The sequence below is a fragment of the Corvus brachyrhynchos genome, unplaced genomic scaffold, assembly GCF_000691975.1.
Source record: "Corvus brachyrhynchos isolate BGI_N302 unplaced genomic scaffold, ASM69197v1 scaffold544, whole genome shotgun sequence".
Taxonomy (NCBI): domain Eukaryota; kingdom Metazoa; phylum Chordata; class Aves; order Passeriformes; family Corvidae; genus Corvus; species Corvus brachyrhynchos.
Window position 1 is genome coordinate 3,634,759 of NW_008238325.1, and position 10,760 is coordinate 3,645,518.

The following is a 10,760-nucleotide window of genomic DNA, read 5'->3' on the forward strand; positions in this document are numbered from 1 at the left end:
TTCCTGCTCACTATTTATATTGTTGTGTAAAAAATGGCCAGCTGGATTCCTTTGTTGCCTGGTGCATAAGAGAGTATTTTGAGAGGTTTATCAGTTACATTGTAGAGAAGTGATTGGTTTAGGTTGTATTCATTTCAGCTGGCAAAGAAGTCACTCATACAGAGTAAACCTGACTTTTCGGTAACAGGCTTGGCATCAACTCATGAATAATGATAGCAATGGAAAAGCAGTGCTTGCGACACTTGGCAAGATGTTTGAGAAACTGGCTTACAGGTTTGCTTAATCCTTAGTATAAAATAGTTGTTTCCTGTTCCAGTGGTATCATGTGCCAGAAAAATAACCACACTGTGATTTGGTATTTGCAGACCTCAGTTTAAAAACAAAGTCGTGTAGCAGACTGCTGTACTACTGCAGAACAAATGCTGCTTCAGTCATCACTTCCCTAGTTAGCTTCTTCTAATCAGAACGGTTATAATGGAAGTAGCAGCAAATTTGATTATAAAATAAGATGCTTGCTACTAATTTTAGCCTTTGCTTTTAAGAAAATATTTCAACCTATTATATGATCTTTGAGTTTTGTACTAAAAAATCAGTCATGGGGATTGGATGTGTGTGATTTTAATGCAGCTGTTTCCTCTGCTCTCTATGGGGCAGTGTTGATGACATGAGTTCTGTCTCTGCCTATGAGTCTGGAAAGGCAGGTTTGCTACTAATTCCGATTAGAGGGACACCTGAAAAAAAGTGTCCACAGTTATGAGAAAGTAAAACAGGAAATATGTGAAGATCAAGAATGAGGACTTCAAAATCAAACCTCCTAGAAAAAGAGGAGAGTCACAGCAGAAGGAAATGGGCATGGTGGTACGCACACTCATTTCCTTGTGTGATCTCATGTTAAGCAATAGTATGGAATTAGTTACAACATGCAGTCCAAACAGCTTTTATGAGAGGATGAGAAGCCTCATGTGTGAAGAGCCTGAAACAGCTCATGAGGAAACACAAGGAAAATATATTGTGATGTCATTGCTTCTAAAATCAGCCTTCCTGCTTTTGATAGAGCCCCATTGTTGGTTGGTTGGTTGTTTTTTTTTCCTCTGCCTACAACTTTCCTATTGAGTAAAGCCTAAGCTCATTCTTGAATTACTTTTCTGAAGACTCACGGCAGCATAGACTGAAGGCTTGGGTTGTGCTGCAAGCGTTCAAACTGCCCTGGCTCTGTGTTACTGGGATAGCGTTTAGATGCTCAGGGGTTGGGGAATGATGACATGTGACAATGGGAAAGCTATCTGACTTTGGCTTTGCACAGTGCAAACAGCAGGCATTTCAAAAAAACACCCAGACCTTTTGTCCTGCACAAGAAGTCACGTGTACATAAATCAGGTCTGCAGCTGTGCAAGCTCAGCTGTAAGCACAGAATGAAACAATTGGAGAAATAACAGGATTTAATTTGCAAGACAGTAGAGCCACGTAGTGCTGTGGGAAAGAGAAATTTATTAAAAGTGTGAAAGTAAACCTGCCTTGCAGTTTCTAACCAGTGTTATTTGGGCTTCTATACTCTCTGCAAGATAGCCCAGACTCAGCCTGCTGTTGCAAGTCAGCAACATTTTAGTTCCCCCTTAGGGTTCTGCTAATAAATCTCTGTAGTATGAGGCAAAGTATGGCCTTCTGTACAGAGACAGGGCATATTTATCATCTTACAGCCCACTTCCTCATGCTGCAGTAAGGTTGAAAAACCTTGCTTCTGTCACAAACTGTGTTGCAGTTCATGTTGTGGGGAGGAGGACATTTTTGAGCAGTCACTAGGAAATGAGAGCTTTGAAGTTCCTTCCTGAGTCTGACTCCTAGACATATTTCATTTGGAAGATCACAACGGGGGATCTTTTAGAAGGGAAATGGCTACTTAAAGACGTGCTTAACACAGGACAGTGAGTTTACACAGTGATATTAATCTGTTGTTCTGCTAACTGTTAAGCACTTCTGTCCCTGGAATCACACCCCAGTCACCGGTTCCTGCGAATATGAAATGACTGAATCAAGCTGGAGAGGTCAAAACGCTTCTTATATTGAAAGTCTTGTAAAATTTTGTTAGCTTAGAAGAACAAAACTTCCAGAGTTCTTGAGAGATGGCTTTGGAGACATGTGGAAGCTGTTTGAGTTGCCTGCTGATACCTCTTGCGCTTTGGAGTATTGTTGTGAACATCCTCCTGTACTTTCCAAATGGGAAAGCTCTGCATGCTGCCATTTACCAGCTCCCCAACTATGAGTGGTATTTTGAAGGTATCTGTTTCTCAGGTGTGATGGTAAGTGCTCAGTCTATGGATTTTTAATTGCATTCTACAGCAAATAGTATTGGATTACACTTCAGCAATGTAATTGCTTTTAAAAAAAAGCATATGGATTACATTGACAAAATCACTGCAGGCAGAAAAACTCAATCAAACTGAAAATAGTATACTGAATGACAAGTTATGTATGCTATTAAGTGCAAGTGATTTTGCAGGGTGGGTTGGGGGTTTTTTCCTGTGGTCTTTTTGTTCATATGTAATTTATGCTTGTATTATGGAGGCAAACACTAGGTTGGTTTAATCACCTATGAAGGTTGAATTAGAGCTCTTTTACCCAAATGAAACAAAAAGAGCTTCTCATAATGGTTCAGATGTTTTTAAAACCTGTATGCAGTCCAGTATTTAGAAGACTGAATACAGTTCACAATGCATCAGGTACTACTGTTGTCAGGCTAAATATAGAGAATTGTCTCACTGTGATTAGCATAGTAGGATTTTCCCCATTACGTTTGTAATATGCATCTGCAGCAATAAACTACCATGGAGTTGCCCACTGTTCATGCTATTCACTATACTCATAAAGGGCCTCAGGAACAGAAAGTGGTTATGTGATCAAAGGGCATCACACACAATCAGTGCTTAAAAAGGGTTTATCTGCATAAGTGAGGTTTTTTAATGAAGGTGCTGAACTCTTATTAAAACATTAGACATTCTTTTGAAATCATGTAGTCTCCTTAAAGCAGAAGAAAAACCTTCTGTTCTAGCAGAAGAAAAAACTACCCGATAGCAGAGTCAAACAGAAAAACAGTTGCAAATGTATGAAAGAGTTAACTGAAACAGTGATACTAATATTTTGAAGCATTTTTAGCCTTAAAATTATTACCAATTTATTAAAACTGCAGGTATCATTCTGTTACAAACCAGTCAGCAGCATGTGAGAGGATAGTGTTGTGATTCAGGAGTATTGTCTTCTCATACTTTCCTTTTCAAACCTGTGCCTCTCTGAATGGTAGTTTGTGGTTCTGGAGCCCAGGTCCTATTTATAAAAATTATCTAGGATCCGTCTTAAATAATCCAGTAGTCAGAAAAAATCAGTATGGATACTTGACAAACAAATTAAAATTTGCATCACTGACATTTTCTAGCATAAGTGTGTTGGTAAGGAAGGCAATACCCTGATTTGTGTGCCTGTGTCAGCAAGAAAGTGTTTGAACTAATGTGTTTTATCAATAAAATATCCTTCTTTTCACTGGTTATTAATTCTTTTACTTGTGAACTTGGTTTTATTGTTTCAGCTTACTGGTGTACCTGTGCCCAAGCTCGTAGAACTTTACTGTGATGGGAGATGCTGTGCTCTTGTCTTTCAAGTACAAGACACAAGTACAGCAACAGCCTACTAAAACCACTCCAGTTCCATGTGTGCCTTAAGTAATTGTGCTGTCCTACAAATCAGCTTTGAAATATCAAGACAGTAGAAGAGATGCAATCCCTGCCTTCCGCAGGTGAAAGAGACTTTGATTTAGTATCTGCAGTCATCTCACTGACCTTATGATATTCTCTTACAGATCCTTCTTCTGGCAGTAATTCTAGTAACACTGGAGTGTAGTGTGTTCTATCGGTGCTGCCAGAGTGAGAGCTGTAACAAAACTTACAGGGTGAGTCTGTGTTTTATTTCTGTGCATCTCCTTAGCACTTGTTTCAAATCCTTCCTGCTCTTGTTTTTCCAGCACATCCTGCTGCCCTCTCCACTGCTCTGTTTTCACTTCTTTCACAGAGGATTCTAAATTGGGTTGCAAGGTCACACAAAGTGTAGCTTCTTTCTTCTGAAGCATAAGCAGGACAAAAGTAAATTAGACACACACTTTCCCCAAATCCTTGTAAAATAAAGTAAGAACATAGAATGAAGCACACCAGCTAAACAGCTTCATCCCTTTGCCTGTATTATTTGAAAGGGTTTTTTTCAGAAATTACTCAATACACACTGTCTGGGATGCAGACATATTTAATATATGATTGTGTTCCCCTGGTATTTTGGGAAACAACTTTACAAAAATGCAAGTTTAAAAACCCCATCCAAAAATTATGTAACTTAGACTTGTAGAACTGCCTTAAACTCTGTCTTAATCTTTATTTTGTATGTGTATTCTTACTATTCTTTACCTGCTATTTTTCTTTCTGAATTTTGAAGACTGGGAAAATCAAATGTGAAATTCTGCCCCAAGGCAGAATTCAGACTGCCGCTAGGCAGTCTGAATGACCATATTTGCTGTTGGCACTATCCCCACACAGTAATATTTCTCTCTCTCTTTACTTCAGAGTTTTATTTCAATTGTGCTAGCCCTGCTTGGAATTGCTTTCTCAGGATACAGTTGCATCATTTTTACCCTGCATTTGATTCAAGGCCCTTTCTGCAATTCATCAAGTGGATGGAATTATATTTTCAAAGACACTGCTGGGGGGTAAGAAACATTGATGTAATTCTTCTGGAAGAAATTGTTCATCAAATCAGTAGTCAGAAACATTCTTCTTACTACAGTCTGCTGTTTCTCTAATAGGTACCTCACAGATTACCCTACCTGGTCTAAGTGCACAGAGCCTGCTAACATAGTGGAGTGGAACATCATTTTGCTCTCAATTTTGATAGCTCTCAGTGCACTGCAGTTGATCATCTGCATTCTCAAAGTAGCTGCTGAGTTGAAGCGAACACTCTGTGGGACCTATTCTGTTTTTGTCCAGGTAACAAAACATCTGAGGTTATTTCTTCAGCATCTCCATGTAACTGTAGCTTCAGCAATTTCTCTCAGTTGGGGACCTACCATTTTGGTTTATGCATTCTCTATGCTACTGCATATTTTTTTCCAGAGAATATGTACTGATAATACATTTGTTGGTTTTGATTAATCCACTAATTTCTTGTGGTATACAGAGGTTGGTGGCTTCTCATTCTGACCTTTAAGTCTAGGACTGAGAAGAAAAAAAACTGGTTAGGAAATTAACACTGATGCCAAGTCCATTACTCATATGTCAGCAGAGGTTGCTGAGCACCTTTCTTCTAACATTCAATTTACAGACATTCTTACTAATGTGTGGCTTTCGCAGCAATGATGAAAGAGATTAGCACTTTGTTTTTTGTTGGCAGGCTGGGATTCTCTGAAAATGGCAAGGATATCATTGCTGCTTCTCCCCCACCTCCAGATAATGAAAGAGATGGCCTGTCCATGATCCATAGTGGTAGATTGGAGTGCTACAAAGAAAAATGAAACCCTTATCGTAAATCTCTGTCTGTCAAGCTTCTCTATTTTGGATGAAGTATATTTGAACTGTCTGACATCTACGTTTTTCTTCACCTGTCCTGTTGCTCCTGGCAAGGACAGTTCATTTTTTTACCCTCCAACTTGTTGTGACAATAGGGATGTTTGAATACAATGGAACTGCTTTTGTATTGAAATTACCTTATTTTTTTTAATAAACTGATGTAGAACTGCTTTTGTACTCCCTTGTCATTGTTTAGACCGTATGACTATTTGTTGTTCCAAAAGGGCCTGGTTCAAAGCCCAGTACATCAGGAGGGGTTGTTAGTGCATGGCATGAAGCCATGATTTCTAAATGAATGAATTCTAGTTACAGACAGACCATGATGGTGATAGAGGGCAGAGCCTACCCTGCTCCTTCCATCTTAGAAGTTCTTAATTGCAAAAAGCAATTACTGAAAAAAGTCTATCAAGTTTTCCTGTGGTAAAAAAGGCACCTGGGCCTGATTGACAGATTAAACACACAGGTCTGAACTCAGCTGTGCTAATTGGTACATGTTAATCATTGCACTGGGTTTCTTTTCACTTTATACTTAGAGGCAAACTTTTTTCTTGTAGTCGAGTATGATGTGACTTGAGGGAACATATGAGGGAACCTTGTGAGCACCCAGTGTTAGCTTATTAATATTCTTCCAGGTATCTTGAGCATGCTACAATGGAAGGCTAACGTTCATTGACAAGAATGATCAGATGAAAAAGAATAATCTCTTTTAAATTAGCAGCTAAAAGGTATTTTTACTTTCTCAGAGAATTATTATTTCATTCCCAGTGAAAATTCAGGGATTCACAATGAAATGGACATCTGGCCCATTTGCAGTTGTATGGGCAGCATTTGGCTGTATTTAGCACTCTGGTTTTTAGACAATGAACACCCAAAAGGAAAGAGAAACATGTACTTCAGACTTCAGTAATGCATGTATCCCTGTTACATCAGAACCAGTGGGATTCAGGTACACTGTCATCAAATATTAAACACTGTTAGAAATTCATACCATACAATAAGTGTCAGCTTTGGGTAAGTTATTTAGAACAAATGGAATATATCTGTCATTTAATTCTATTTCAAGGCAATATTGAGATTTTGCCTTCATATTCTTTTATTAGATTGTTTTGAATAGCTGATTTCTTCCTGTAGGATTTCAAGAATTCATCTAAAATTTTATTTGCTTAGTTTCTTTTAAGTAGCAAGAAGTCATAAAGTAATTAATGACATTTAAGAATGGGGCTAGTCTTTTGGGAGATGGTTCAAGGTGGCATGGATGGTCAGAGGTGCATGATACAAAAGCATGATTATATAACGAGGACTGTGTCACTGCACACTTGTTTTTCTCTAGGCTTAAATATGTAACATATCATTTATCTTAAATGATAATCCTACATTTTTATGGATTTGTGGATATTGTTTGTGGACAGAAGGAAAAGAAAGAAAACTTAAAAATCAACCTGTACACCTACCAAACATCTCAGAGAATCTTGCTGATTTCTTGCCTGCAAACTCTGGATCTGTCTTTATCATTTTTTGTGTGATTGTGTCTGGTGAATTTGCATTTCTACTCTATCACAGACGTCTCTTATTTTTGGGGCTTAGATTAAATAAGGAGACATGTAATGTGGTTCTTGTTGAACTTCTTGATCCTGCAACCGTCTTTACCCATAATCCAGAATTAGCATCTCCATTACCATAGCCAGGTTCAACTGTGACTTGATGGTTCAGCTTTTAAAGGGGCAGTCTATTAATTTGAAATTGGTGGTAAGAATACTAAAGGCTAACAATGGGTCATATTTCTGAATTTAATAGACAGTTTCACGCAGGGCTTTTGGATGTAAGGCAAAGTTAACCTTGGTCCAATCAATTTAAGTCCTGATTCAATCCTAAGTATTTTGTCTCTAACAATAGGTGCTATGAGCTGTGCCTGGTAGCAGAACCAAGATTCCTGTAAAGAATATTAATTAACTGGCTTGAAATCTAGACATAACCAGTGATCCCGATGGTGGTGTTTGAGGCAACATGACCATCCAGCTGCAGAACACAGACCTCACCCAACAACAGGGAGAAGTGGCCCTTGGGGCCAGGACAAGGCTTGCACCAAGCTGGAATATGAGAAACCCTTTTTTTGCACAAGAGTTCCTGGACACGAAATGCACGTCCTGCCTGCTGAAATCCCCACATAAAACACCCCAGGCACACCAGGAAGAAAGCTGCTGATTTGAGTTTATGAACTCCTGGCAGGGAGGAGTTAGTGCTGAATCTGCATTAAGAGTTCCAGCATTATTTGTCCCCCACAGCCAGTGCGTTTTGCCAGTGTATTAGGATTCTGTGTCTGGAACAGTAATGCCATTTATTTAAAAGACTGCAGCTGGAAATCACTGTAGACACTCGGTTTTGCAATAAAATACTGTGGAGCCCCATCCCTGCCTTTGCATTTTACGGTATATTTATATTAATCCTTGTGTAGGTAAAAGTGACTCCTAAAAACTGAACTACAGTTTCCTGATTGTTTCCATTATGGATAGAGGGGTTTTCCACATAGAGCGGCAGAGGACAAATGAAGCTGCACCAGCTCTTTAAAGGGTGTTTAACTGCAGAGGTCTGCAGGCAGCCAGCACAGCAGTATGGGCAGCAGGCAATAGACACACATCATTCAAATCTGGGAACTGTGAAATGGTGGGAGTTCAATTCAGCCTCACTGTGTGATCTTATTGAGCCTTTTTGTCAGAATATTCAATTTGGGAGTTTGCTTATTCTTTTCTTCCAAGGAAAATTGTTGAAGCAAAAGATCAGCTTTATCTTTTCAATGGAACTTTGGGGATTTTAAAAACAGTCAGAGCATTTCAGCATCCTCAATATGAGATTGAATATGAATATGAATATTGAATATGAATAGGAATATAGTTTAAAACAATAAAGGGATATTCATGACACCAAACTGCAGACATAATTTAACCAATTAAATAGGGTCTTTTTATATAGGTCCTGAGAGAAGTTCCTGCTTTTCAGACACCTTCTGAAGATAATACAGACTTGAGAAGCTGAGGTACTTTGGCCAGTTTTTTGAGTTCCTTAAGAAAAAGGTAAGAGGAGTGTGCTTAGGCATACAGATAATATGAACGTTTGGGGGAGGCATGATTAAAAGTGGGAATGGAAAAATGTTGCCTGTCAGAAGTTTTTGTTGTATTTTTTCATAAGAACAACATGCAGTTATTTTGCAAATCAAGGAATAGTAATTTAGAAGATTCGGGGGTCTAAGGCAAAGTAAAGTTTATATTTTTACCCTCAAACAAATGTGGAGATCTCAAGGGCATTGCTCATGTGGTTTTTCTCTTTCTCAATCAAATGGAAATCTGGAAAAAAAAATAAACCAAATAGCCTACATATGCACAAACAACTTATTTATTAAGGACTGTATTAAGGAATGACTTTGGATTTAAGTATTATAAGAGGAGGTAAATGTTTTCTCATTTTTACCTCACTTAATTTACAAATGGAGCAGATACAACCTGGATAAGTTGATCTTTCCACTGCGCTATTGATCTTCATCCATGGCAAAGGAAAAAAAAAATCCCTACAGAAATAATTTTGAACATGTGACATCAACCTGTGAAACTCCAGAATTTCATCATAGATTTGGTCAGATTTCGAAATCTCAGCTTTGGCTTACTCATTTAGAGAGAAGCAGAGTCCTCCATTTAATTCAGATGTGTTTAATTCAGAAGGTTCCAGAAAGTGAGATTTAATTCATTTAATTCAGAAGGTTCCAGAAAGTGAGATTATGAAATTCAGTATTCTGACAGTGCCTGATAGGAATAGTGATTAAAATTGGTGAATTATTGTATACCATAGTCCTGGTCAATAAGACTTAGATTTTTGTGTCATTGCAGGGAAACTGCTATACTTTAGTTATGTTCTGAATCTTAGTCTTCTATCCAAAATAATCATAATTTTTGTGACCAGTATTAAAATAGCTGCCAAGGAGATGGTGCTTATTACAGATAATTTTAAGTTGCCATACAATGGAAAATTGTAATTGTAATTTTAATTTAGAATGAGTGGGACTGTGTCAGTGCTCGAGCACAGATGACATTTTTAAAGAATTCCCAAGTGACCAAAAATGCATATTTTTTAATAGAAGTTTGCAGGTGGCTTTGTATGCCTAAAGCTTCAGACACAACCATGTTGTAATGGATATATACTCAAAGAAAGTGCCATTGCAAACTTTAGTTAGGTGGTTTTTAAGCTTTCTGTGTTTAAGGTCCAATTTTGTTCTTATTTTTCAGTGAGACTGATACAAAATGTTTACAGAACTTGAATAAAGCAAAAGAAGCCTTTGGCACTGGGTAGTGTATTTGGATAAGGGTAACAGTTAAGATTATCTGGATCTTATGTTTTTAATCATTGAAGAGTGTGGCTTATCCTGTCTGGCAACAGATTAGGAGGAAGATAACACAGTGGGGTCATTTTGTGGAATTTCTGAGCCTAATTTCAGCAATACTAAAACTGCTTGGAAAGGGGATGAAAACCTCCCCGTCTCCATCTATGAATATCTGGGCCTTTCCATCCCTAGAAATATATGCCACACTTTGTGCTAAAATTACATTTCCAAGGGAACTGTGGTGGGTAGCAGAGCTAACACAACCATGCACTGGTGGGCACACTGATCCCAGTGACCTCAGTCCTCCTTTTTCTGCTTGTGCTACACCAGTTTGGTAGTGTGAACAGGCAGGAGCAGGCACAACTTGGCCTCCTTTTGTCAATGCAGAGCAGATACACAGAGAAGAAGTGTCACTTAGAACTTTTCACAGTGTGCTTGAGAAATTGTGTTCTTGTGCCACATATCATAGGGATTATTTTCTCAGTAGCATACAAGCTGTAGAGAGAGTGATGAAGATAGTGAAGAATGTAATTAAGCTTAGTCTGTAAGTCCATTTAAATCTGCTTTCAATTCAGTGACAAGATTTACACTCTATGACAGTCTGAATGCTAATATGTGTGATTGCAGGTTGGCAGAAATAGAAAAAATTTCTTTGATTTTCTGAACTGACGAGGTTACCAGAATCTTTTGTTTGCTCTTGACACACAGAGACATTGTGCAATTGGTTTTATTGTGTTCACAAAAGCAAACAGGAGCAGGGAGGGGGAGGTAAGGATGTGGGGAGTAGGAGGGATAGG

The 10,760-nt window shown here is 38.3% G+C and overlaps 1 protein-coding gene across 1 annotated transcript; it reads left to right on the forward strand.

Moving 5' to 3' along the window:
- The first annotated feature begins 17 nt into the window (after positions 1–17).
- Positions 18–5,767, forward strand: TM4SF18 (transmembrane 4 L six family member 18). The gene is made up of 5 exons (XM_008633776.2): positions 18–2,297; positions 3,848–3,937; positions 4,599–4,741; positions 4,838–5,018; positions 5,422–5,767. The coding sequence occupies exons 1-5, from the start codon at positions 2,121–2,123 to the stop codon at positions 5,434–5,436; spliced, it is 606 nt and encodes a 201-aa protein (XP_008631998.1). The 5' UTR covers positions 18–2,120; the 3' UTR covers positions 5,437–5,767.
- The last annotated feature ends 4,993 nt before the right edge of the window (positions 5,768–10,760 follow it).

Excerpts from the sequence above, each read along its gene's own strand:
- TM4SF18 (XM_008633776.2), top strand. The coding sequence starts at position 2,121 with ATGGCTTTGGAGACATGTGGAAGCTGTTTGAGTTGCCTGCTGATACCT. Across the intron at positions 2,298-3,847 it reads TCTGTTTCTCAGGTGTGATG|ATCCTTCTTCTGGCAGTAAT; the intron begins GTAAGTGCTCAG and ends ATTCTCTTACAG. Across the intron at positions 4,742-4,837 it reads TTCAAAGACACTGCTGGGGG|GTACCTCACAGATTACCCTA; the intron begins GTAAGAAACATT and ends TTTCTCTAATAG.